Genomic DNA, 27,820 nt, shown 5'->3' with positions numbered 1-27,820 from the left:
AAAAGTACAGATAAGATATCTAACATAAATTTTAGTCTCTCTCTAGAACATGTGGTTATCACATATTTACACCGCATTGGCTATAAAAATTTGTTTGTTTCTCTTCTCGTTGAGCTTCGACAATAACGAAGAAGATGCTAAAGATCTGTTCGATTTATACATTAAAAAGTTCAATAAACCTTATATACCCGAGACTCCCCAATATTCCGAACGTTTAGCGATTTTTAAGGTGAGATTTATCACAGATTTCTATCATTTACAGCGATAAAGATTATAAATTATTGTTTTGTTATGTTTTCTTAGTGAATAAGACAATTTCGATAGAAGTTTATCAGTTTTAAGTACTTTTCTTCTATTTTTAAAAACAGCTCGTGTTTTCGAGTGTCGCGAAATCTATTTTTAAATGCTGCTGTTTTTTCTTATTTTTGTTTTTAGAATAAGATATTAACAAATTAAAACACTTCAATAACGTGTAGAAACCCAATTTTACTATTGATAACTTTCTGGAGATAATAATTTCTAAGAACGATTGGCTCGCCAGTGGCCAAGCGGTTCCATTTCCTGAATACTGGGAGTTTCGCGTCTCGCCAGGACAGGCTGACCACGTGGAGTTTTCCACGTTTTCTCCACGTCTTTAACGCCTGAATATGGGCCAGTTACCCTTAAAAAACCTCCCAGAAGGCAGATCACCCAAGTGTTGAGTTGCCATAACTTAACAAATCAAACAAACTAAAAACAATTAAGATTTCTCATTGTCCTTACTCCGATTCTTGTCAATGTAGAGATCGGCTTTGCAAATTCTTAAATTTTAATGAAATTATGAAATTTGCTTTTTTATGGAAAGACAACTTTCTCCAATATTTTAATCGTTTTAAATAGTTTTTAATTGATTCTGTATCTAATATATTGCCTTATCTTGTCAAAAATTCCTTTACAAGGTCGCCATTTTATGGAAAAGGTATTATGGGTAAGATATTTGTGCTGCAAAATTATGTTTTTATGTAAATATCATTTCTGAATACTCCTATCAGTTTGCAATGAATAAATATGTGATATACTCATCGTTTCTTACAGTAACAGAATGTCTCATGATTATGTAAATATTTTTGTATTACAATAGTGAATTTTTATTTAGAAATTAAATACAGTATTGTAAATTACCAAAATTTTATACAGTTTGGTAATTTACTCCTCTCTCGTTCACTGAAAATTAGAAAAAGTCCTTTTTTACTCCATTCCAATGTCACCTGGAGGCGCGTAACAGCCTTCTGTTTTTTTTTCTTTTTTTAAATTTTTATTAATTTCCATATCTAACGAAGATAGTTTTCTCCATGCACAAGCATTCCGCAATCTCTATACTGTCATAATTGCAAAATTTTTGGTATGGTTTTGCCAGGCATAATCTTCTTCTGCAGAATCTCTTATATAGTAACCAAGCACTGATTACAGTAACGTCTAGTAAATGATAAAACATTCGAAAATACAATTTTTTACTTTTAATCCTTACATTGTAACGTCCCACAAATCTGTCTTGTAAATCCTTTCTGAATCACTGCTGGACAGGTTACGGGAATTTGTTTTGTTGCTTTTTATTGTAATGTTGTACAGTACTTGAGAAAGAGGAAACGGCCTAAGGAATGATAAAGTCAGTTGTCTTACCAAGTTGCTTTTGCTACTTCTACGTCATCTACTGCACCAACAAATTTGCCACTATCTCCACAATCTCATCTTTTCATTTCCTGTTCTGTAAGTAACGTGGAATTTGGTAATATATTTCTATTTATTTTCCCAAGCGAGGGAATTCCTTGTTTGGCAAGGCATTATCAGTTCCAACGAAGTGTAATAGATGTCACGGTAAACTAGGTAGTTTTTTCCGGTTCTACCAGGGCTGTTTTATTCATAAGGCTGACTTGGCTGAAGTCTAGGAGCCCCTAGAAATAAATTGTGAATAGAATTCTTTAGGAAACCCCCGAAATGGATATAGGGCTATGTACTAGGGTCTAGTTCCAACCGACCTACCGTACAGACTATCCGCTGTACTGGGGTAAAAGATTAAAGTGCCGGAGGGCTAACATATCTGAAAGTGTAGAGGTCCGGCCATGGGGTTTGGATTTACTTGGTTATGACAACGCGACACGTGGGTGAGCTGCCGAGGGATGACTCCCGGGAGGGCTTTCTATGAGAAACTGGCCCCTATTTAGGTGTCACAAACGTAAAGGAAACTCGGAAAACTGCACGTGACCAGCCCGTTGAATCCACGACCAGTGTTCAATGGTTTTAAGATCGGTGACCCTTGGATTTGAAAAAACTTGTTAATTTAATTACACATAAATAGCATTTTAAAATTAACAGGGTGTTGATTTTTACATATGACATACGGGCAGGAAATTTTGCCAGTTAAATCGAGGTTTTACTGTACAAATAACTTGAATCCTTCTTTTTCTTCTTCTTAGTACGGTTTCATATGGAGATTATAGCCTTTGCGGCTCTTTCTCCGAATAGCACTTGAATCCTTATTTATGGGGGTTTCAGTGGCAAATATTGTTTTATAAAATGTCGAACTTCGTAGCACACATTTGTTTATCTACCTTCGGTACACATGCAAATCTATTTTGTAGATATGAAATTGTTGGTTTAATTTTGTGTAGCCTATGCTGCTCGGGATCTTCTTATGGCAACAGTTTTGAGTTATCGTTGAAACATAAAAGTCCAATTTTTTCGACTTTGAAATATTCCCATATGACTGAATTTTCAGCAACTTTCGACCCGTAGGAACGTACGGTACTGTACAGTACATTCGGATTTCATGTGCATATTCCAAGTTATTGCTGAATATCTAGCTTCTGTAAATGTACTGGTTTTTTAAAACTCTTTCCCCTGTGGGCACTAAGAGAGCTTCTTTTAGCAAGCCCATTATGGGTTCGGCCATGTCCACAATGGGACGGCCGGGTGGTGAGAGACGGAGTCTTATATATCCGGATGGACCACAACCCGAAAAATTACTGGGGCTTTTTCGACCCGTCCGGATTTGACCCCAGATCCCCCACAGCGGTAGGCTGCTACCTTAAACGATTGGCCATCCGGCTGTACGTACTGGTTTAGAAGAATCCTACTGAACAGAGAATAAGTTGCTCTGTTCAATAATATTTGCGATTAACTCGTCTGTAAAAGATATTTGAAAAACTAGCGTAGGATACTTCGATCCATAATTTCAGTTGACGGATTTTTCACACTCCATCAAGAGCAAGTTTGGTTAATATTCAGCAGTTACCATCTGTACGATTATTTCAGGTGCCATACGATGTACGTTAATATCCGTACGATAATTTGTACGAAAAACTAAGGTTTATGCATATAAAATAGGTATATAAAGAAAGGAATGTTACATATTTCTTAATGCTTGGTATGTTGAAATTGTATGAAAAAACGTAAATTTTAGATTATGCCCATTCAGAGATTTGTTTTGCATCATATATTATAAGGTATATGGTGAAAAACATGTAAAAATTTCGTTGTTGTAAAATTCAGTCATATGGGAATATTTCAAAGTCGAAAAAATTGGACTTTTATGTTTCAACGATAACTCAAAACTGTTGCCTTAAGAAGATCCCGAGCAGCATAGGCTACACAAAATTAAACAAACAATTTCATACAACGAAACATGTGAAAATTTTTTTGTTGTAAGAAGGGATCGCAGATAAAAAGTTTAAACGATTCTGACATAGTTTATATTTCTGCGGAGAGACTGTGTGAATGTTACGGATCAAGATGGATGTACGATAATTTCAAGGGGCAGATACAATAACTTTTTCTCGTAGGGTTGGCAACCGTGGTATTCAGTAGCCTCTCAGCGGCAGAGTGGATAAGACCACTGAACACTGGTAATTAATTGTGAGTTAGTGCCACATAGTTTTCTTGGTTTTCTTTACGTTTGTAACACCTATATAGAAGCAAATTGCCCTATACAAACTAATACAATCCAGTACTCAGTACAATGGTGCACCCAGAGGGAGGCCAAGGAGCCCTAACACCCTCATAGAGAAAGGAAAACACTCATATGTTTTCCTAATTAAAATTTATTTATTTTAAATTTGTATTGTTTTGTGTCTTCTATCTCTGTACTACTTATGGATTAGCGGTCATATAAAATGAGAATTTTATTGAATTCACATTAAAATTTTTTTTCTGTTCAACTCGGCTACCCAAGATTAAATCCTGAGTGCTCCACTGATTCACTGATTCAGTATAACATTTTTTATAACTTCTGGCCCCATACTTTTCTGGTTATTTACTGTTGGTCTATTTACATGTTCGTGCTCTCATTGGTACTATTTTTTACATCAAGCACGGTATATTTTTTACTACGTTGAAAGGGTTAGTTGGGCTGTCCAAATCGTAGATCACATGCAAAGAATTGGTGTCGTTACAGTTACTAAAATCTGGAAAGTCAGAATTAGCGATCAGACTGTTAGTTCCTGATATGGAAACACGTATTTTCTAATTCACTTTCAGTGTCAGAATTATGGAGTTGGAAGTCCGATTGCAGCTGGAGTCATCCAACTCGCCTAGTCCATATGCTCATCCATTCAAACCAGCATTTTATCCAATATTGCTCAATTTTCTTATTGGGCATCAATTTTTTTGAAATCACGCTGAAAACAGTAGAGACTACATGATATATCATTCTTTATATGTTTATTGAAAATGCTGTTTATGTTTTGATATTCTAAAAGTTCCTAATACTCCTACAATTACATGAACTTACATATTTCTAAAATTATCTCGTATGAATAGAGAGAGAGAAAATTAACACAAAAATGGCAAATCATTTCCAAACAATGATGTTAACAAGATTAACTGTCAAACACGTAATTTAAAACAATTAAAATGCCACAGTATCAACATGCAGGTGCCAGTGATTGAACTACAATAAAGTATTATTATAAAGCTTATATTATTGGGTGCATTGCCTAGTAAAAACACTTTAACACAGCTGGCTAAGCAAGCCAATGACATGGATCCTTTCATTTAAAATGAACTATGTCATTGATTTACTCATCCAGCTGCAGTAAAGCAACTTTACCTGGCAACACGCCCATTAATGATAAATTGTGCAGCAAAGAATATTATTTCATAATGCAGTATAATAAATCAATAAATCACAAGATAAAAAAGTGTATCAGAATTAACATTAATACATGCAGCAAAGGGATATTTTTAAACTGTATCATATTCAACTATCAACACGTAAATCACATATCTAGCATTTTCCTACATAAAATGATGTAATTGCAAAATTTATAAATTTATTTAGAATTTAGATTATGTTTTGATTAAATATCAGAAAATATATCAACTGAAACTGCAGATTGCAACTTCAGATAAACATTAATTTAACCTTTGAAATCTTTTACATATTTATGACATCATTTTTGTATATCTTATATATGCTAATATAAGCCCATAGAAATAATTTGAGAATAGATAAATCTATGCATATCATAAAAAAGATAAGAAGTTTATTAACTGATTATATATTACTGATTATGCACTTCATTACTCATGAGAATATCATATAATATATTCAACTCTATACCATGTCCACCTAGGGCTGCCCGGAGGATATAGGGGTCCTGGGGCAAAGTACATGTTGGGGGCCCTAAAGCAAATTAAGTCTGTGTAAATGTGTAATGTGTATGCAAATATAATCAATTTGTTCCTTTTACTTTTCCCCGGGCATCCCTGTCCCACCAATGGCCAAGTGAATGAAACCACTGAACACTGGCAGTTGGTACAGAGTGGGCATCTGACTACAGGGTTTTCTTCACGTGTCTAACACCTAAATACGGGCAGTTTCATATAAAAAATCCTTGTGAGATGCATTGCTGTTGGCAGATTGCCCTTGCGTTGCATTAACTTATCCCATCAAGTCAATATTTCTCTCTTCAGTTGTTATACACTAAAGAAAACATTCTGTATGTATACTTAAATATATACAGTATTTTAAGCTATGTGAGTATTGGATCAGATCAGTTGAAAAATTATCAATACGAGATCACATCATCTTTTTCAGTAGCAGAATTTTTTGAAACATGAAAATGCATTTCTCAAACAATTAACAACTTATTTTTTTCATTAGCAGCAATTTATTTTATGCATTACTTACAATGTAACTGTATTTTTCTATAGGAAAGTTTAAGACGAATTCATTCTTTAAACCAAAATAGAAGTCATCCAGATGATGCATGGTGGGGATTAAATGAATATTCAGATTTGACTCCAGAAGAGTTTAGGCAATTGAGTAATATCATGAAATAATTTTAAAATATTGAAAATTCAGATATTTTTTCATTTTTTTCTAAAAGCTTGCATTTTCTTTTTTAAATATTTAGTGAACAAGAAGGAAATTGAAAGGAAAAATAAAAATCATAAACATGTTCTTAGAAGATCAGCAGAGGCAATTAACTTTAAAAATATAACGAAACTTCCCAAATTTGTTGATTGGTAAGGCAATACTTTACATGAATAATTAAAATGTTAAAAATGCTTTAGATAATTAAATTAATACAATACTTGTTTTATTTATTTATTTATTTTAGATAACTCTCATAATATACAATGGAAACTCAATTATCTGAGATGTGATTATCTGACACTCCAGATTATGCAAATTCAGTTTCAAATAAAATAAATCAGAATATGTGGCATTGAACATACCACAGAGACTAAATTCTCCATTAAGCTTGAAATCATTATATTATCTGTTGATTGTAGCACCAGTCTTATACTAGGCCTTATTATACATGTAAAATTATGTTAGACTTTGAGTACCATATTTGTTGGTGTGTAGATTCACCCTATTATCCAAAGGCATTTTTTAAATTTAAATTTTAGTACACTTCTAATTAGTGTTGCCATCTTTACAAAATCGCTGACCCAGACGGCAGGTCAGGTTTGTTCAAACAGAACTTCCTGACGCATGCGCAATGTCATTTTACAAAGCGAAGAATAACGGGCATGCTGGTTCTAAGCTATGTTACCAGATTGGGCTACAAGTAGCGGATTGGGCGATTTTTTAAGTGCCTTCGTTACAAAAATTTCAAATTGGGCGACAAGCTACTTTTTGGGCTAGTTTTAATTATCTTCAGGCTACAAATATTAAAAATATGCTACTTTTATATATGAAAAAAAATTTTCGGTTAATGTTACCTATGGTTCCAAAATGGCGGCTTGTCTGTGATTCCAGCAAACAGAAGAAAGAAAACAGTGGTGACGCACGTTCTAACCTAACCTAACCTATTCTAATAATTTTGTTGGTAATAATTATGGTAATTTATTAGAATAGGTTAGGTTAGAACGTGCGTCCCCACTGTTTCCTTTCTTTTGTTTGCTGGAATCAGAGACAAGCCGCCATTTTGGAACCATAGGTAACATTAACCAAAATCTTATATATAAAATAGCAAAACATTATTAGTTTTGTATAATACAATAAAAGTTTTGTTTGTTGAATATTTCTATTCGCAATGAACGATAGTTTTACTAAAACGTAACATGTTCGATACTCGTTTAATTCTTGTTTTAGTACATTTTAGTACTAAAACAAGAATTAAACGAGTATCGAACATGTTATGTTTTAGTAACTTCAGGTCTTCAAATCTGGCAACACTAGACATTTGTTGAGTTCGTGCCTACATGCTGCACTCTTTTTTCAGTTATGTTTCAGTCAAAATTTCAGAAAAATTTTTACGCTTTCTGTTTTATGCTAGATTTTATGCTGAATTTTACCCATGTGTGTTCCTGGCCTAAGAGGATTAGTTAAAACAATAACCAAAATGCAGGTTGATTATATTACATTATTTTCGTAGATCCTTTTAGATTTATAGTGATTGTTAGTAATCAATCTTTTACATTGTTTTTTGTAGATTTTGTAACTTGATATCTTTCTTAGATATAAACTCAAACTATTCCAATAGGAAATCATTTGGAAAATCGGTGCACATTTTCCCACTGTAAGTTTAGAAATTGGAAGATTATATCCATAGATCTTACAGTATCACCGTGTTAATACATTTCGATGTTCACCTATTTTGTATTGGAGACAGCTGTTTTCCTTGTTACCCTTTATAAATTTATAACTCTCCAACAGGACTTGTTTCATGTAAATTTCACAATATGAAGCATAGATTTTAGATAGACAAATGTGCGTGAAATACAAAAATGAGTGTAAGTTAATAAAAAGTAGACAAAAATATTATTTTCGGTGTACAACTTGCATTAAATTTTATGCTTACCTTACCTAACTTTACCTAACTGAACTTACCCTACCTAATCAGACCCAACCATACAAACTGTGACCCAATTTAACCTAAATAAAAGTAAAATGTTTATATATATATATATATTAGTTTAGTTATATAAAGGGTGGGCCAGCGAAAACGAAACGGCAGAGTGTTCGTGTTCGTTCAAGCAAATCGCTCGGACAGGTCGATTTTACTCTCGAGGGGACATCTTATGCAATAAAGTTTTTGCGAATCTGAATATTAACTAAACAAACATTTTTTTCGAAATAAATGTTTGTTTTAGTTAATACAAAATAAATGAGTTTTTAAAATTTTTTGTTGTCTGTTGCATTCAGAATCGCAAAAATTTTAATGGATTTTTTTTAAACTTCCGTCAACTATACAGAACTATCATAAAAACATGCCAGTAAATTCCTATCGGTTTGGTTAAGTTATAAATCTAGTCTAGGGTGGGCAACCTTTTTTATAACACGGGCCAGAATAAATTTTACGTTTTTTCCGCGGGCCGTAGTAGTTAATTGACGCCTTCTTGTGACTCGTAATTTTTTTAGTCTGCAAATATGAAATAAATAAATAAAAAGTTAATTACTACATTTATTTCTCTTATCGTTTTCGAAAATTACAAAGAATTGGAAAAATAACTATTAATTTTCCAATTTAATAATCTATTAAAGATCTCGCGGGCCGGATAGAAACTTTTCGCGAGCCGTAGCTGGCCCGCGGGCCGGGAGTTGTCCGCCGTTGATCTAGTCTACTCGTGGTTCACATAATCGGGCTAGGGCGGCCGAATATCTAGCAGGCAGGCGGCTAACAGCCCACAACCGGTCCGGGATATAAAATTAGAAGCTTTATGCGTGTGTTGCTTCTACCAGCTAAACCGGGTGACGTTGGTGCTCTGTAAACCGCATGCGCCAATGCCTATATAATCTGGCTGATTGGAAACTGACCCGGTTTCGACATTCCTTCTGCCACCGAATTATTCGAATATACAATAGCAATCTTATGGTTTTTTCACATGTAGTATAGAAATTTGTAAAAGATACATAATGCGGTTATAATAAAATATTAATTTTAATTAATGCAAAGTACGTTAAAATATGAAAATTTATATTTTATAAAATACAAGGAAAGGTCATTGGAAAGTGGAATCGGCGCTTTCATCGCTTCCAATGACGGCACGCCACTGAAAAAATGTTTATGAAGACCTTGTCTCAGCTTTAGATCTCCAACTGTAGTCTTCTCTGCAAGTAGGAGTGAACCACTCTGCAAAGCATACTACATTTGAGGATCTGAAGCTGAGGCAGTCTCAAAAAACGTTTTATGTAAGGTCGCCGACAGGGGGGATCCGTTAATCCCGTGTCAGGATGAACCTAAGGGACGTTTGCATGTGGGTATGGCGGAGGAGGCAAATGATGACAAGTGTTTTACATAAGGAAACCCGTTTATTGGATAACATATATGCTTACATCCACAATTGACAGTCCACTTCTCTACAGTCCTTTGGAGTGGCGAGGATTTCCCTTCCGTCGAAGCCCCGGGGCGGACGAGATGAGCTCGCTGGACAGATGCTCGCAGAGGTGCTGAGGCGCCCTACGTTGTTGGCAGCGACACGACACAACACAGATCACGGCTCTCTGCGGGATGCGGAGGAGACTCTCCTCGACCTTGGAGATTCCGATTTTTATAGTTTTCGCTCGCTATTCCAATTTCCGATTGGCCCCTCATCCCCTTTCCCGTTTTCCGATTGGTCTCTCCTTTGTTTCTACGCGAAACTCGGGACGACTCGGATCATGGGAAAGGTCCGATTCGGGGTGTCCATCTGGCGCCTTTTTGACCATTGTGTTCGGAGATTGTTGATAAATTTACGATTCGAACTCATAATTTAGCCCGTCAATTGCGATTTCTGTCATCTAGGAACTTTTACGATTCAAGCGCGATGTTTTTCTATCTATTAAAACTGTCCCCCCTTCCGAAGTTGTCTTCTTAGATCGACTATTTATGAGCACTCGAGTCAGAATTTCACCTATTTATGAGCTTTTGTGTCATAATTCTATTTATTTATGGGCTTTTGTGTCAGAATTCTACCCTTCCGTTTGACATAGACGGATCGTTTTTAACACGTGTTCCGACACTCGTTGTTTACATTTTGCGTCGCGATGTCTAGATCAAAAGTTTTTATTTCTTTTTTCTCTCTCTCTTTTCTATATAAACTATTGTTATGATTTAAATGCAAGAATTTCGTGATTTACGGACCTCGTCTGCAACCTCACATTTATCCATACATATAATTTGGTTTCTGTAATGTTTCAAGTGTTTATTTTAATATTTTTATCATTACTTTTCAATTTTGTGTTATTTTTATATTGTTTAACCTTTATAGTTTATTTTAAGTGATTATTAAAGTAAAAAAACTTTTATAGGCCTATATTGTTTGTTTGATTAAATGAATTAAAAATTGTCTTCCCAAGATTTGCTCTTGGATCCATCTTTTGAGTGAATGGCATCAAATGATATGATTTGAATTCATTTCTTATCATTTGGTCATTTGAAGTCATTTCATCAATCAATAACAAGTGATATTGCATATCATCTAGCAATTTGAAACTGTTCAAAAACCTCTTCAGAAATGATAGCAATTGATATCATTTAAAAATGACAAAATGATGTTTTTATTAGTGTTTGGAAAAATTATCTAGATGGAATCAATGGCATAAGTACCAGAGTAACTGGAAGGTTGCTGACTTTCATAGTAACAAATTCTAAACACAGTGTAAAAAAAAAAACACCAACTCAAAAAAATGATGAGCAAAAGAAAACCTACAAACTTAGGAACACACTTTTTCCTTTCCTTGATGATGAGACAGCTGGATGGCTGAAGTAGTAATGCATCAGCCTACAGCTCTTGTTTGCCTGGATTCAATCCTGGGTTCAACTCCAGGAATTTTTCTTGGCTGGTTTGTTTCACATATGTCAGGATCCTTCTCTCACTATCCTGTTATTCTCCATTATAGGTCTGGCTGAATCCACATTGGCTATGATTAAAACAGGCCCTCTTAGTGCACAGAAGATAAAAAGAGACAAAAATATAAAAAAATGCAAACTGGTAGGAATGAAAATAATTTGAAATACAATTAGGAATGCCAATTTCTCTTGAGGAAAAAGAAATTAGCTTAAAAATCATAAACATGTACAAAAACTCCATGTTAATTTTTCAGAACTTTTCCAAACAGTTTTTGTTTTCTAAATAATTTTTAGAAAATAACTGAAATTCTGTTTGGAAAATTCCAAGCAGTTGGCAATCCAAGTCTCCCACCTTGATATCAATCAGTACCCAAAACCCCAATACAAAGAAATCAGTCCAGGCCCAGGAGTGCTGTTTAATGACATATCTAAAGTGTTATCTTTAATAACAATATTATTACTACTGCAAGTAATGGGATACAATGTTATGTCACCAGCTCCCAAGGCTATCAAGAGCTTGTATGGTGCTAAGGGGTAAAATGGGTCTCCTTTGCTATTGAAGTGAAATATGTAGAATGTTTCTTTATTAATAAAAAGTAATTTTAAAGAGTTTTTTTGTTATAATGCTAATTTATAGAGATAGAAATCACTATGGGCCTTAGGTTTTCACCAGGCCTGAAGAAAAATCCCTAACTCTTGACAGCCTTGCTGGCCCCAATAATTGAGTTACATTGCTGGAAGGAATATATGTTTGATCCTAAATGTAATCTGAATCCATTTTTGGGTAACTGTTTAAGTACTCAATCATTTTAGTACAAAGGATACCTAGTCTGTTTTGTATAATAAATTCTAAAGAGAGAAGCTATTCTCGTGCTAAATTATTTTGAAATTTACACTTACAATTAATTGCAGGAGGAAACGTGGAATTGTTACTCCAGTGAAAAGTCAGAAGGAATGTGGTGCATGTTGGTAAGTTTTCTTGACTTGTAGAGAAGTACATATGCAGAATAACCATACTGTCTCTATGCATTACGTGTGTCCTAGATCTCCCACATAGAGAATATCTCGGCTACAAATTTAATGGATTATGGATTGAACATGAATTCAACATAATATAGCCTTCTGGAAGTATAAAGCCCAAGAAAGATCATTATTATTATACAAATTCATAACACAAAACCAAGCAGTCTACTGAAATGTGGTTTACAGTATAAGAAAGAATAACTCAAAAAGTTTTTTAGTGCAAATATTTATAATGGTAATAGTGGCTTACAGAACTAAAAATGGTGACAATACAGGAAAATGCAAAATGTGTATTGTGGTTAGCAGAAACAAAATCACTACTGTGCAAGGAGAAAGTATCTGCAGAAAGTACAAATAGACATCATCAAATGTCCTTTTAATTTATAATTGAATGCAAAAATTTAAAGACAGGAATCAGCACTTGAAATATTATGGTTGCCCTTTGACATCGGATGAATCTGTGGAATAGGTTAGAGAAGTGTTCTGTAAGAGTGTGTGGAATTCAGTTTTATTGAATGTATGCTAATAGCTAACTTTCTGAGTTTATTCTCTCTTTTACTGCAAACTGAATTTCAATAGACCACTTTGTTTTTGTGTTATGAATTTGTATAATAGTAAAGATATTTCTCACACATCCCTTATCGCCATATGTACAGACTTAACAACGTATAACAATTCTCTTTGGGTATTGCAAAAGATAAAATTTTTCATCTCTGCATTGTAACAGTTGATGAATTATTTATGAATAAAATATCTACTGGAGAGTGCTTTAATTAGTACTGGTATGTCCAACTGTAAACATGGAAGATGTCCAGAGGAATGTGGGAAAAAATTAAAATTTGTATGGAGAATGGAGGAGAAAATGCATATAGTTTCTAATAAGCATGCTTAAAGAGTTTTATGGCTACTATATTATAAAACTATGAAAATTTTCTCAACATTGTTTTGTTTCATTGATCTCATTTTATTATTATAATTATTAATTTTGACAAGTAATAGTGCCTCTAGTACCAAATTTACTTAATTATTAATTGTAGCATAATATAGCCTGATTAATTAAGGCTGTCATTTGGTTTATTAAAATTTTAAAAATACAGTTTAAAAATTGTAATGCGAATCACTTCTTTATTTAGGGCATTTAGTACTGTAGAAACATTAGAAAGTATGAATGCTTTAAAGACAGGTGAACTTGTAGAATTGAGTGTGCAGCAAGTGATAGATTGTGCAACTGGAACAAACCGTGGTTGTGATGGTGGAGATACTTGTGAGGCCTTAGACTGGATGTATGAGGTAATTGTTATATTACTTTCAATTACATATCTTAAAAATCTGAATATAAACTAAAAATACTCAGATAGATTAAGTTCAGTTAGATAATTTTTATTTTCCAATTATGGTGTGGTGAGGTGTGGTGTGGTGTGGTGTGTGTATACAATATATATATATACAGTATAACCTCCAAATAGTGGACACTATCTGGACCAATAAGTTTGTCTGCTATTTAGAGGTATCCACTATTTGGAGATACATGCTAGCAGCCATACTGTATTTTAACTTTGTCATTATAAAGTGAAGAATATGATGGATTACAAAAACATCAAATTTGCATTAGGAATGTGAAATACCAAAAAGTATACGTAGCATATATAATTAAAATATATGTACCATATATTATTTATTTTTTCAGCTGTAAAAATCACATTTTTATTTAATTCTAAATAGCAAACAGCTTGTTTAGGATACTTTAATTAAATGGAACCTAAAACTTTTGACAAAACAAACATTGATTAATTATTAATTCATCAAAAACTACCTGAGCAGAAGTAACAAAAAAGAAAAATGAAACTGTTATTATGATCAGACTTTGTCATTATAAAGTGCAACAAGTTTAGTTTAGGCAACAAGAGTTTGAATGTCAAGTTACGAAGGCAATTTGCTAGCCACTTCAAGGAATAAGAAATGTATTCAGTATTCTTGCATTTATAACATTATTTATGATCTAAGTGATTACTAAAAATTGATGTAGGGATTTGTCAGCTTTGTAGTTATTGAATAGGTGTAATTTTTTTTCAATAATTGATTTATTAAAAATTACTTAAGCCACCACAAAGATGTTAAGATCATAAAGTATGTCATAAAATCGAGAAAACCGAATATCTTCCTAGACTTTAAAGTGGTTGGCAAATTGCATTCATAACACGATCTTTGAACTTTCACCAAATAAATGCTGTTGCCTTAACCTTAAAACTGTTTCTTTATCGTTACTACTGTACTATAGTTCTTGTTGAATAAATAACTTGGGGAAAAGTGTATGGTTTCTTGGTACCATAAGCTTAATTTAACAATAACACAGAAGTTTAATAACATTAATCTGTATGATGATAAATGGTGATTGGCAGCTTAACCAGATTACAGTTTAATGAATATTGTTCAGCTTTTTACAACCTGCCCTCCTCTCCATTCCTATTTATAACCAGTTTTTATTCGATTTATGATCAAAATTCCTCCTCTGAAAGAGTATTCAAACTGATTCTTTGTTTTAGTTTTAAAATATTTTGTATGTAATTAATTATTTCAGAATATTGAAGGTGGCACTTTGTGTTTTCATAAGGTAGGTTATGGACAATGGCATCTGCTATTTAGAGGTGTATATAATAGATGTCCCATTTGAAGGGTCTGGGGATTGTAAAAATGTCTGTTAAGTAGAGGTGTCCACTATTCGAGAATGTCCATTAATGGTTTCACTGTATATATGTACCATACCATATATAAGGTGATCAAAAAGTTTCCATTCAGGGGCTGTACACTCCAAGGAGTTGTGTGAAGTTACACAAGATCATCTCTGCCATTAAGGCAATTGTCCCATTGTTGAATGAGATTGAAGATGTTCTTTGGTAGAAATCTAGTGGCTGCAGCATAAAAAAACATTTGATAGAGTCTTCACATCATTGTCTGACCAGAACCATCACCCTTTCAGAAACTTTTAACAGACTAAAGATATGGAAATTGTATGGAGAAAGATTGGGACTATTAGGCAGGGGATTGAGGGTCTCCCATTTGAGGTTGTGTAACTTCTGCCTCACGACATTGGTGGCATATGGGTGTGCATTGTCATGCAGAAGAATAACCACATTACAGAGTTTGCCAAGTTTTTCACTTTAATTGCATGTCTCTCCAGTACTTCACAATATCCATTGTTCAGTGATGGTGACATATGGTTCCTTGAAATCCAGAAACAGTGGGCCCTGGTGATTGAAGAACAGAGTCAGTAACACTTTCCCAGAAGATGCCTGGCACTTGAACTTCTTGGGACAAGGTGAGGACAGATGACACCATTGCATGGTGGATACTTTGGATTCAGATTTCCAGTGATGGCATCAGGTTTTGCTATCAGGCTATGATGCTTGTAAAAAAAACATGTCCAATCTTTTCTAGTCCAATTAATTCTTTGTTTTCCTCTACCATTAATATTTGTAAGCTATCATGTTTTAGAGTAATAATTTGATAATTAGCATGCATCTAAAGTTATCCATTAATAAAAACAACTTGAAATGTGCTTTGATGTATATTGAAAAGGATTTTTGTAATGAATTTCCTAATATACACACTCACACATTTGTATAATATTTATTGTTTCCAGAATAAAGTGAAAATTTTAACTGAAAAACAATATCCTTTAACTGACAAAGAGGACAACTGTAAAGCCATACGGTAAGTTTGACCTTTCAAGTTTTTGTTTTAGAAATTAAAAAATAATTTATAATAACTTTAATGACAGTAATGACAAAAATTTACATTATTGGCATTCACTTGAGTAGCAGTTTCTCAAATATTTTTGAGCATAAAGATAGGCTAGATAAGGTGATTCACTTGTATATCTCCTGACAATGGGCTTGGTTGCCCAAAAGTACTTGAGAAACTGCTACTCAAGTGAACTCCGATAATGCTAATTTTTCTCATAATTTAAAGAATTTGGACTTGTTTTCATTTATTTAAGAAACTTTATATTTTAAATTAGTAATTGCATTAAAGATTCATTGTTTTCTAAACTGAAATAAATTCTAATTGCATTTATTATTTAATATTATCTTGCATGTAAAATTTTATGCAATAGTTTTATAATCATTTTGTTCTAGTTCAGTGGAAGCACTACAAATGTCTTGTTTCCATTGAACTGAAGTAAAATAATTATAAAATATTAGATTATTTTATTTATGTTTATATTTTATGTATATAAGATTCACATGCAAGACCAGATTTAACTCTCTTGATGCTGTAGGTACAAGCTAGAATGTCACCTTTTCTGACATAAACATAAATGTTTCTGACATTAATTTGGACTTTAATTACAGAATATTGTATGAAAGTGTTTTTTTACTCCTTTTGCCCTGTGATCACTAAGAGGGCCTCTTAATCAAGCTCATTGTGGGTTCAGATAGGCCACAATGGAGTGACTGAGTGGTGAGGGACAGGACCTGATATATCTGTGATGGACCACCCTCCAAAAAATTTTTAAGGTTTTTTGACCCATCTGGATTCATTTTTGGGTCTCCTAGAACGGTAGGTTGAAACCTGACTATTCAGTTTTCTGGTCGTCTTAACTTTTCTATTACTGATATATATTGATAGATTTAGTAATTTTAAAAAAATTTTAATGACCCCAAAAAAAATTCTTCTATTGGTAAAATAGAAATTTATCTACTTTTCATTGCTATTTTTTAGTAATTTTGTATGAATAGGCATTGGAAATGTTTCATCAAAGTTGAGATAGAGATTTACAGGCTGGATGAATGAGTATTTAAGGTTTTGCCCTCCTGCTCTGAGTAGGGTTGCCAACTCAGTGGGTCAGAAATCCAGCAGTCAGTGGCGTAGCATAGTGGGGGTTGCAGGGCAGCCCACCCTGGGCGGCACTTTTAGGGGGCGGCATTTTTTCACAATAAATAATACTAATATTGTAAAAATTTGAACCATTTCATTTCATATTTTTATCACATCTATGATTCAGACCGATTGAAATGAGCACGGAATTTTTCATTACTTATTCTGTGACAAAACTGGGGAATCCTCTTTCTTTAAATGAATGTATAATAATGACATCTTGCTCATTGTAGCGACTGACAACGGATTCCCCGTATTTTATTTAACATGGGGGTGAAATTTTCCTCCTCCCCAGGCGGCTGACACCCACGCTATGCCACTGCCAGCAGTACTCTCGAATGCAGCATTCAGGGTCGGCATGACGTTTTGCGGGGCCCAGTTCAAAAATTCTGTGGGACCAGAATACATTCAAATCCTATACTTAAATTTTACAATAAGGAATTATTTATTATAAGTACAAAGAATGTTACATATATTTTTTGTAAGATGAATATTACATAATTTTTCTCGCTTTTTTTGCCGCAAAATCTTTGATTATGTCATCAAAATTGATTGAGTTTGCTACTTCACTCTATTCAAAGAATAGACAGAGATGTAAATCAATCTTGGCTTATCAATGATCGAAGATAATTTTTTATTAGTCTAATGTTGAACACGGTAACAATGGGATTGCCTGATGCGTCTTGTTTAATCCATTCACACCCAAAATAAGTGACTACAATGTGAAAATTTTTTTTAAATATTATTCATTACTACATACTAGACTAAATAAAAATAAAAAATGTTTGCCTTTGGATTTTAGTTTCCAGGATATAAAGACTTTATGGACTTACACTGAACTTTGATGATTTTTGTCACGCCTTCAAACTGAATCATTTCTACTAAAAAATGTTTTCCATCTGTTTATGGTATTATAATTCTGTTAAAAGTTAATCAAAATTGGTGTTTTCTAATTGGGTAATTACCTTAACACCTAATGTCCTCTGCACCCATGTAGCAGTCGTCCCAACGTTTGATGACAACATTTAATAGTGAGGTTGAGGCTGAAGTTTTAAATGTGAAAATGTGTACGTCGGACGTTCAGTGCAGAAAGAGGCGCTGAATGTCTGACGTACATGTTTTCATGTTTAAACTTCGGCCTAAACCTCACTAATGTCAACGTCTGCAACACGTTTCAATGAAATATTTCAATGCAAAGACAGGAGAGAAAATCTTGCACTTATGTCAGTGTGCAGCAAGTTATCATCAATTAGTGGATTATGCGATTGCATTTTCCACACACACCTGAATATTCAATCTACTATACAGGGGGTTCTGCAAAATGTCTGATGAGTTTTTGTACACCGTGGGGCCTTTCAAAACATGGGGCCGGGTTCTGGTGAACGTGCTGAACCTGCCTCGCGCCAGTCCTGGCAGCACCCTACCTGGCAGGAAATTCAAAAGTACGAAAACCATGTATATCAAACCCAAGCTGTTTAAACCCCATAACTGATAAATAAGTAAAGCTTCTCACCACATTGGGTTGTATAAAACAAAACATACATCCTATAACCAATAACTGGCATGAAATATCCAAAACTGGCAAACGTTTTGATGCCCCTCCTAAGCTCTTCCTCAGGCTAAATTTGTTTTTCATTGGAACTAGATTCTTTCATTCGAATGTTTTTAAATAGGAATGTGCTCTGCTTCCTAAAGCTTGAATATGAAAGGAATCCACGTGCTGCTTCAAAATTAATTTTCTTTTTGATCAATGAGGATACAATATATGCACCTTATAGTAATTACTTGTATCACTTATCAATTTATGATTTGTCTTCTAATAAATATTGCCAAGAACCTGGCCATGAAGAACATTATGGACACTCCGGACGTACCTAAACTATTCTCTTTTGCCAAAACGCATAAGCAAGGGCAACAGCTCAGACCTATAGTGGACAAAGGAAGAGCTCCCACCCTTAAACTTGAGAAATTAGTGCATAATATGTTATCCACACACTTAAAAGACTACTGATTCAAAGTCTCAAGTCCAAAAGAATTGGTAATGAAACTCAAGGACATAAACATGCCATACGCCATGGTATGGGATTTTAGATCATTATACCCCTCGATAAAAATTCAACCATGTTTTTGTGCCCTGAGGGAAAAGTAGATGATGCTACACTACACCAAGATGTACTCGAATTAGCCCATTTAGCCTGTTACAGTTCCGTATTCCAGTTCAAAGGAACTATATATGCGCAAGTGAGGGGTGTACCCATTGGAAGTCCGTTATCCAGAGACTTATGTGAAATGGTAATTAGGACGTTGGAAACCAAGTCCTTACCCTCCTTTCTCCCAAACATAGTACTGTACGGAAGATATATAGACAATATTATAATCCTCCGGAAAACAAAACCAGATCTAGAACAACTTAAGGTAGCAATGAACAACAACCCTTATGGCCTATACATGGAAATGGAGCAGCATAGTAAAGAAAAAATCCACTTCTTGGATATAGACATAGAGATTAAAGAAAGGATAATACAGACTGGAGTCTATAGAAAACCCGCAGCTATACAATGTACATACCCTTTAATTCTTGTGACCCATACTCTTATAAAATAGTGGCATTCAAAGCTTTAGTAGAAAGAGCCTATACTCACTCTTCCACAACCAATGCACTATGCCAGGAATTATCGTATATTGGAAACATTGCAAGAGAACACGGTTATGGCAGCATTATAAATAAGTTATGTAATCAGCACCTTTGTATACAAAATACTACGGATGAGGAAAGGGTGTTAAGGAGCGTTACTAATGAAAAAAACATAGAAAGAACCCCGGTAACATACAACCCACAACTAAAAACAATATATAATGCAATTGCTAAGAAAAGAGGAATTAGGATTGCATACAGCAGAAGCCCTTCCATATACAGTTTACTGAGAAATGAAAAGGACACCCATAACCCAAACAGGCTTCCGGGAGTATATAGCACCCCTTTGAAGTATGACGGATGGAATAGGCAATTAATTTACATTAGGTCCACCAAACGTCCATTAGCCACTAGGGTAAAGGAGCATAAGTCAGATATCACCCACAATAAATGTATGACGGCATTGTCTAGGTGTGCAACAAACCCAAGCATAACACCAATTTTTAATGAGGCACAAGTTATCCACACCACCCAGCATCAAGAACATCTAAGAACTTTGGAAGCGATGGAAATTTTTAAAGCCGATCGCAAATTAACCTGCATTAATTTTAAGGATGAAATGAATCTCTGAATGGCTTGGCAATATTTATTAGAAGACAAATCATAAATTGATAAGTGATACATGTAATTACTATAAGGTGCACATATTGTATCCCCATTGGTCAAAAAGAAAATTAATTTTGAAGCAGCATGTGGATTCCTTTCATATTCAAGCTTTAGGAAGCAGAGCACGTTCCTATTTAAAAACATTCGAATGAAAGAATCCAGTTCCAACGTAAAACGAATTTAGCCTGAGGAAGAGCCCAGGAGGGGCATTGAAAACGTTTGCCAGTTTTGGATATTTCATGCTAGTTATTGGTTATAGGATGTGTGTTTTGTTTCATAACTGATAATCTAAGCTTTTAAACCCATGACCTGGGGACAGTTAATACTGTAATTAATTTATTGTTTATGTAAAATAAATTGCAAAATATCTTTTTGGAATCCATAAAAACGTTTTTTACATAAACAATAAATAAACTAACTGTGGGGTTTAAAACTCTTAGGTTGTGGAGTTATGGGGTTTAAAATAGCTTGGGTTTAATATATATAGTTTTCATACTTTTGAATTTTCTGCCAAGTAGGGTAGTCGTATTCGAGAGCACTGTCTGGGATGTGAAATAAAAAAAACAATGAAAATCTAATATTTTTTACACTGCAAGCAGCTTGCAATGCCTTTTGATTGGAGATGATAAAATCATTAAATTCTTTACAGGTGTATTTGAAATTTGTGCACATTTGTATTTCAGATTTTACGTGTGTTTCATTCAGTTGATTACAACTTTTTGACCAAAGTTCATTTACTACGCTGAAAACACATTCAGCAGCAATGTTTGTAATAGGGATCGATAAAGTGAATGCAACAAGTTTTTTTATTTCTTTGCCAGATTCACCCACACATTTTTCAAAAAAATTGACCCAATGCAAGTCTACTCTCTTTGTTTTGCTTCCCACAACTTCACGAATTTCTCTTGTACAGTAATTGTCATACAATTTATTCTCATTTATAGGCACATTCAGAAAAGAACTCAGACCTTTTAGTTCATTCCAGTCAATTTCTTCGTCCATTGTCAAAATGATCATTTTCTTGTAAATACTCATAGAGTTGTCAAATTCTAGCTGCTATGTCATTCTGTATATTTTGAGGGTTGAAGGGCAGTAACAGCTCCAAATTTTTTTCAGTGCGGGCAGCATGAAAAAATCCGGGAGATTTTAACAGCGTTCCTCGAGTCAGTAGATTTTAAAAACTAAGGGTCTTTTTCTGGGAGAATCCCGGAATTCTGGGAGAATTGGCAACCCTAGCTCTGAGGGACCTGAAAACAAAAGTTGAAAACCCCAGGAATTTTTTTAAATGGGTGGTTGATCCATCCTGGATATGTTGAGTCCTTGCCCCACTGACATTGGGTCCGGATGTCCTGGTAATGCTATAGCAAAGAGATGTGCTGATTGAGTACTGGTAACAAACAATGAATATGCCAAGCAACATGCTAATGCACATGCTGAATACCAGCATATGTTTACATTATAAGCAATCAAAGCTACCTATCTGATGTAATTAGATTATTTTAATTAGATTAATTAAATTATTCTCTTCATTTATTTATGTAGACAACTTAATAAATACTGCAGTATTAAGAATTATTTACTTTTTTTGTGAAACACTTATATTATGCCTACCAATTTTTCTGCCCTTCAAAATCTGTTGCTCTAAACATGGGCCTACTGTGTCTATGTAGAAATCAGACCCTGTTCATATGTATATGAGAATATTTCTGTTTTCTGATACAAGCTTTGAGTGATAAAAATGTAAAAAATAATAAGGATAACAAAATAACAATAGTAATTGCAGTGGCGTAGCGTGGATGTCAGCCGTCCGGGGCGGAGTAAAATTTCGCCGCCCCCTTATTTAGGTGTAAGTAATGAAAAATTCCGTACTCATTTCAGTCGGTCCGAATTGTAGGTATGACAAAAATATGAAATTAAATGGTTCAAATTTTTACAAGATATTATTATTATTTATTGTGAAATTTTGCCGCCCCCTAAAAGTGCCGCCCGGGGCGGACTGCCCCTGCCTCCCCCACTATGCTACGCCACTGAGTAATTGTACAGTACATGTGAACAGAGCTGGTGAGAGAACGGAGATGCTAAGGCTTGCATAGCTTGTGCCAGAATCTGTATAATAAAATTTTAATTACAAAATCTAGAAAGCCAGTTTATGTAATTTCAACTGACAATATTACCACAGTAGAAGGTATACAGAGATCAGGAAGCCCTAACCTAAGAACTTGTAATTACTTTCCACAGCCCTACATGTGAAGAGGATACCTGATCAGAGGTTTAGTGAGAAAAAGGCAGAGAGATACATTGCTCCCAAGCACTAAATGTCAAAGGGTGCAAAAAACTTTTTATTAAATATGAAATTATCTTAAAACTTATCAATAAAAGCTGTATGTTACACTAACATTGAGAATTGCCATTACTTATCCTCTGTTTACACTGGTTCAAAAGTTAGTTAACCAAGATATAATTTAAGCTTATATTAAGAATAGTTAGAAACTGGTTTGAAACAGCTAACTCACAAGTTATTATTTGCTGTAATGGACAATATTTTCACATAGAATGTACTTTATCAATTTAGACAAATCTTGCATGAAATAAATCTTTAATGCAGTTATTTAAAAATGTTTAATTTTTATATTGAAATTATAATACAATACATTAGACAAAGTTTCATTAAGAAACAACAATTTATATATAATTTATGAAATTGTAAAAATAATTTTAATAAATTGCCAGTTTTAAATTTAGAAACTCTTACAATGTTTCACAAATAAAAGAATTTGTAATTGCTATTATTTCAGGCCAAAAGAAGGAGTAGAATTAAAATTTAATTATACCTGTGAAGAGTAAGTATTTGAAATTATTTATTTTTGGGCTGCAATTCGAAAAATTGTAGACCTGTAAATTCCCATTGTCGTCAGTCTGGTGTCCAACCCTCTATTCTTCCTTAATCTCGAGAATGAAGTTAGATAGATGAAAGTCAAGACAAGATATAGAAAGCTTAGGGGAGGAGGCCCTGGTTAACTATATAGGGACTTCCGATGCAAACCAGAAGTCATGTCATTTCAATTCAAAAATTCTCCCTTGAAAGGAGCTAGATAATGATCAGCATGACTTTGTTGCTAACAGGAAAAGTATGATGTACAGGGGCAAGACACTACTAATTTGAGGTGGAGAGCATATATTTTAAGTTAAATAAATTAAAAATATGATTAAAAATTGCAGCCCGGCATTGTGACAATGTCACAATACATAATTGCTCGTTATCATGTGTATCTCGTTCTTGGTATCATGTGTATCTCGTTCTTGTATTTGTGTTATATTTAACTCTTAATTTATATTTGTTTTATTCATTTGCTCCTCATTTGCTTTTTATTATATCTTTGCAATCATAAAGACAGTTTTTGAATTATATTTATTTTACATGTCTCCATTTTTATTTTAAATGTACACATATAACAGAATCATTGCACTATGCAGAGACAACCCAAAAGTAAATATGGACACACTGAATTTCAGCAAATGTATGAGGTTCATGTAAATGACTCTACTGTACATTGCTATATTGAAGAAGGGTCTTCTTCTAATATTAACTGGTGAGTTGATGGTCAAAATATCCACTCTGTTCAGACATTGTGGAGCTCCTAGTCACACTGCCAAAAAGACCCAGAATTGATTGGCAACATAAGGCATATGCAAGCTTCCATGGGCTGGTAAGTCACCTGACACGAATCTCATTGAACACATCTGGAGTCTTCTGGAGCATGCAGTCCAACAACATTCACAGAAACTCACTTTCCATGAACTTTTAGATTGAGTGCTTTAAAGCTTTGAAGAAAGCATGTGGTGGGACAACTAGATTTTAATATGCACATGTGGTACTTATATCACATGGATACTGTGAAATAAAAGACAGTCTGAAAATAAGAATGTCTGTTTACTTATGGGTTGTCTCTGTATAAGATAAACAGGCAACATTTTCAGCAGTATGCAGAAGTTCGAAACTTGCTAAATGTTTCTGACCCAGTTAAAAGGCCATCTTCGGACCTGCTAAAACAGAACACGAAAGGTGTTGCGTTCATTTATCTTTACACGAGAGGTGTTTTTGTGTCAGCCAGATTTTGTTTAACCAAAATGATTTTTGTTAGAATTAGTTTTGTATCCTCTTATCATATTTTTAAAAACTCTGCCCTGTGTTATTGTGGTGAAGGAAGAATGAATTCGTTATAAATAAAAACATACATATCAGTGGCGTGCCGTCATTGGAAGCGGTGGAAGCGCCGCATCCACCTTCCAATGACCTTCCCTTCTATTTTCTAAAATATAAATTTTCATATTTTAACGTACTTTGAATTAATTAAAATTAATATTTTATTATAACTGCATTATGTATCTTATTAAAAAATTCTATACTATATGTGAAAAAAACGATAAGATTGCTATTGTATATTCGAATGTCAGTGGCGGAATGGAAGCACTTCCGAGACAGCTTTCACGGCGAGAATAACTGAATGGTGTAAAGCAGCCAGAGGGCATTGGCGCATGCACTTTACAAAGCACCAACCTCAGTCTGTTTAGCTGGTGGAACTACATACGTATAATGCTTCCAACGATTCTGTCCTTAGCCACTGGGTCCTTAGCTATCTGACTAAGTGAATTGTTTAAGATTTAAAAAGTAAAGAGTATTCAATGTTATTTTTATGTACGTTTTTTTGCAAAGTTATATTTAATTACAGTATAATTAAAAGAAAATTATAATTATATTGACAGATTTTCAGACATAAAATCTTTAGAATTTTTATCACTTTTAGATGTTTTTCATAATATTAAAATTATTAACAATTTTTCCAAGCGTGTTTTAATTCTTTATATTAAGTAAATTTTATGGGAAATTTTTTTGATTTATCTAAATTACGTAGAGAATCGCAATATTTATATTCGTGTCCGGACTATATTGACAAGTAACTCTTAAACATAAAACATATTATAATTAATGTCGATTCGAACAAAGACGTGCTAAAAGAATTATATGATTTAATATCATTAATTTTTATGGTACCATCTACCAGTGGGTCTGTTGAGTGCAGTTTTTTGACCACGAATCAAATTCATACATTGGCCAGGAACACTCAGTCGGAGGAAAAATTGTGGTCGCTAGCTTTCGATATAAAAAGAGCTTTCAAATACGTTGATGGAGTCGACGACCAGCAATTTTTATGATAAAGTAATTAACGACTTTGTGGAAAAAATCGCCGAATAGAGTTAGTTTATAAAATTTTTTTTTAAAAACCAAGTTTTTCTATTATTGTTTGTATCATATCAATTTGTATTATGTATGTATTATTTGTTTTTTAGTACTAAAATATATAAATTGTTTATTTTTGTCATTTCCAGTATTTGTTTAAAACTTTTATGGAAATGTGATGTACTAGATGTGACCCGTCACGAAAGACACGAAAAAACGGTTAATTTAGAGAAAAATTTATTAAATAATAATCTAACACCTTTATCGTTGCCAAGAAAGTTTAATTTAAAACAAACGTTTTCGACCTATTCCATAGGTTATCGTCAGGTTAAATAAACCGACAAATGGAACAGTTCCGTTCCAGAGGATCGAATACAAATATTTAAATTTCAAAAAAATTGACAACGGATTAAAAGATGATAAATAATAAACGAATATTGTATAAAATTAAAAACAAGGAATAAAATAAAAATTAAAAATAAACTCAGAAAAACTCCTAAATACAAGTATCAACTAAAACTAATGCAGAACCATAAAATAAACATGCAAATTAAGAGTTCCTCTGCAAGGAACTCTTAATTTACATGTTATTTTGTATTTTGTGGTTCACGTGTTAAATCGCGGAGGAAGTCGTCCTATGATCGGTGGAAGATCGAATTCGTCTTAGATTTTGACTCTTCTCACTCTCCAGGTAAGAGTCTCATTACGTTTAGTAACCAGGGACCAACCACTCGGGAAGCGTGATTGAGAGAGAACGACCAATCAAAATGGATGAAAGAAAGAACGGAGATTGATATAATCTCCGACAATCGAGGACACCTGGCACTCGGTTAAATTAACGTTCCGAATAACCAAAACGCCGTGTGTCAACGCGCAAAAAAAGGGGGGAAACAGTTTCTCATCTATTGTGCCAACCTGTAACCCGTGCCACTTCGGACTTAGACCGTGTCCCCGACTCAAACGGATGAAGTCTCCCCGTGCCCTACAGACTTGTCAATGCCACTGTCCCGGGGCCACCTTCGATCGACCATCAACGAACCACATCGACGCTCAGGACGTCCGAACGGCTGATTGTCCTAAAGCAAACTATTGTGTTTTTGTCAGATACTTGTCGTCTTTGTCTCTACAGCCACCGTCCATGTACAAATGGACCCTAGACCATTACTGATGTGCAATTAACTTATTGCCCCTGGAAGTCGACTTCTTACAGAAACACAGCTTTCCTATCATCAAATGTCACTGCATGCCACTGATACATATATAGGAAGGCAGGAAATAACAACTAAGAAGGATGGTAGAAACGAGTGACAGGTGTAAAATTCTGGTCATACATGTTCAGATTAATCCATTGTTCTTGGGACTCAATAAAACAAAGACAAACATAAAAATTAACACAATAACTTTAATATAGCAAATAATGATAGCAAAAATGGGATACACACATAACAAGTAGTAAACTGATGGATCTCCCTTTTACAGATATGATAATTATGCATAGCACCAATAGGGTAAGGGGTAATCTGAAATGTCACTTAATGTACTTATTTAGTAAAATCTGAATTGCATTCTATTTATATATTATAATTATATGTTAAATATATAACATTTATTCTATGTTGAATGTAGTAAAATAATCGCATCATTTAAAATTTATATCTTGATCAAATAATGTATTATGAATTATTTTTGTTTTCCCAACTTTATATATATATCTAATTAATAACCATAGGTGCAATATAAATGTAATATGCTATATTTAGTTTAAAAGGATCAGAAGAAGAAATGCTAAAATTACTGGCATTTCATGGCCCTTTGGTCGCTAGTGTTGATTCCACAACATGGCAGGATTATCTTGGTGGAATTATTCAATATCATTGTGAAGATAACAATAATCATGCTGTTCAAATAGTTGGTTATGATTTAACTGGTAAGTTTTAATAAGCATAAGACAATGTATAGTTTAAGAATTTTTGTTGATGCGATATATGATTGCTTTATAGGTAATATTCCTTATTACATTGTTCGTAATTCTTGGGGAACAGAATTTGGTGTCAATGGTTACTTGAAAATTGCAATTGGAAAAAATTTATGTGGTGAGTAATTTTTTAAAATTTCTAT

The 27,820-nt window shown here is 33.8% G+C and overlaps 1 protein-coding gene across 1 annotated transcript; it reads left to right on the top strand.

Annotated features, from left to right (window-relative positions):
- Nucleotides 1-14: 14 nt before the first annotated feature.
- Nucleotides 15-27,820, top strand: LOC136973987 (cathepsin O-like). The gene is made up of 9 exons (XM_067268764.1): nt 15-229; nt 6,190-6,301; nt 6,393-6,504; nt 12,174-12,230; nt 13,418-13,574; nt 15,925-15,995; nt 23,259-23,303; nt 27,463-27,629; nt 27,703-27,820. Exons 1-9 carry the CDS (start codon nt 50-52, stop codon nt 27,801-27,803), a joined length of 1,002 nt encoding a protein of 333 aa, XP_067124865.1. The 5' UTR covers nt 15-49; the 3' UTR covers nt 27,804-27,820.

This window comes from Centruroides vittatus, unplaced genomic scaffold, assembly GCF_030686945.1.
Source record: "Centruroides vittatus isolate TY-2023 unplaced genomic scaffold, ASM3068694v2 contig_3349, whole genome shotgun sequence".
Lineage (NCBI taxonomy): Eukaryota > Metazoa > Arthropoda > Arachnida > Scorpiones > Buthidae > Centruroides > Centruroides vittatus.
The sequence above is the reverse complement of the archived record's forward strand: the minus strand, read 5'-3'. Positions and strand labels throughout refer to the sequence as shown.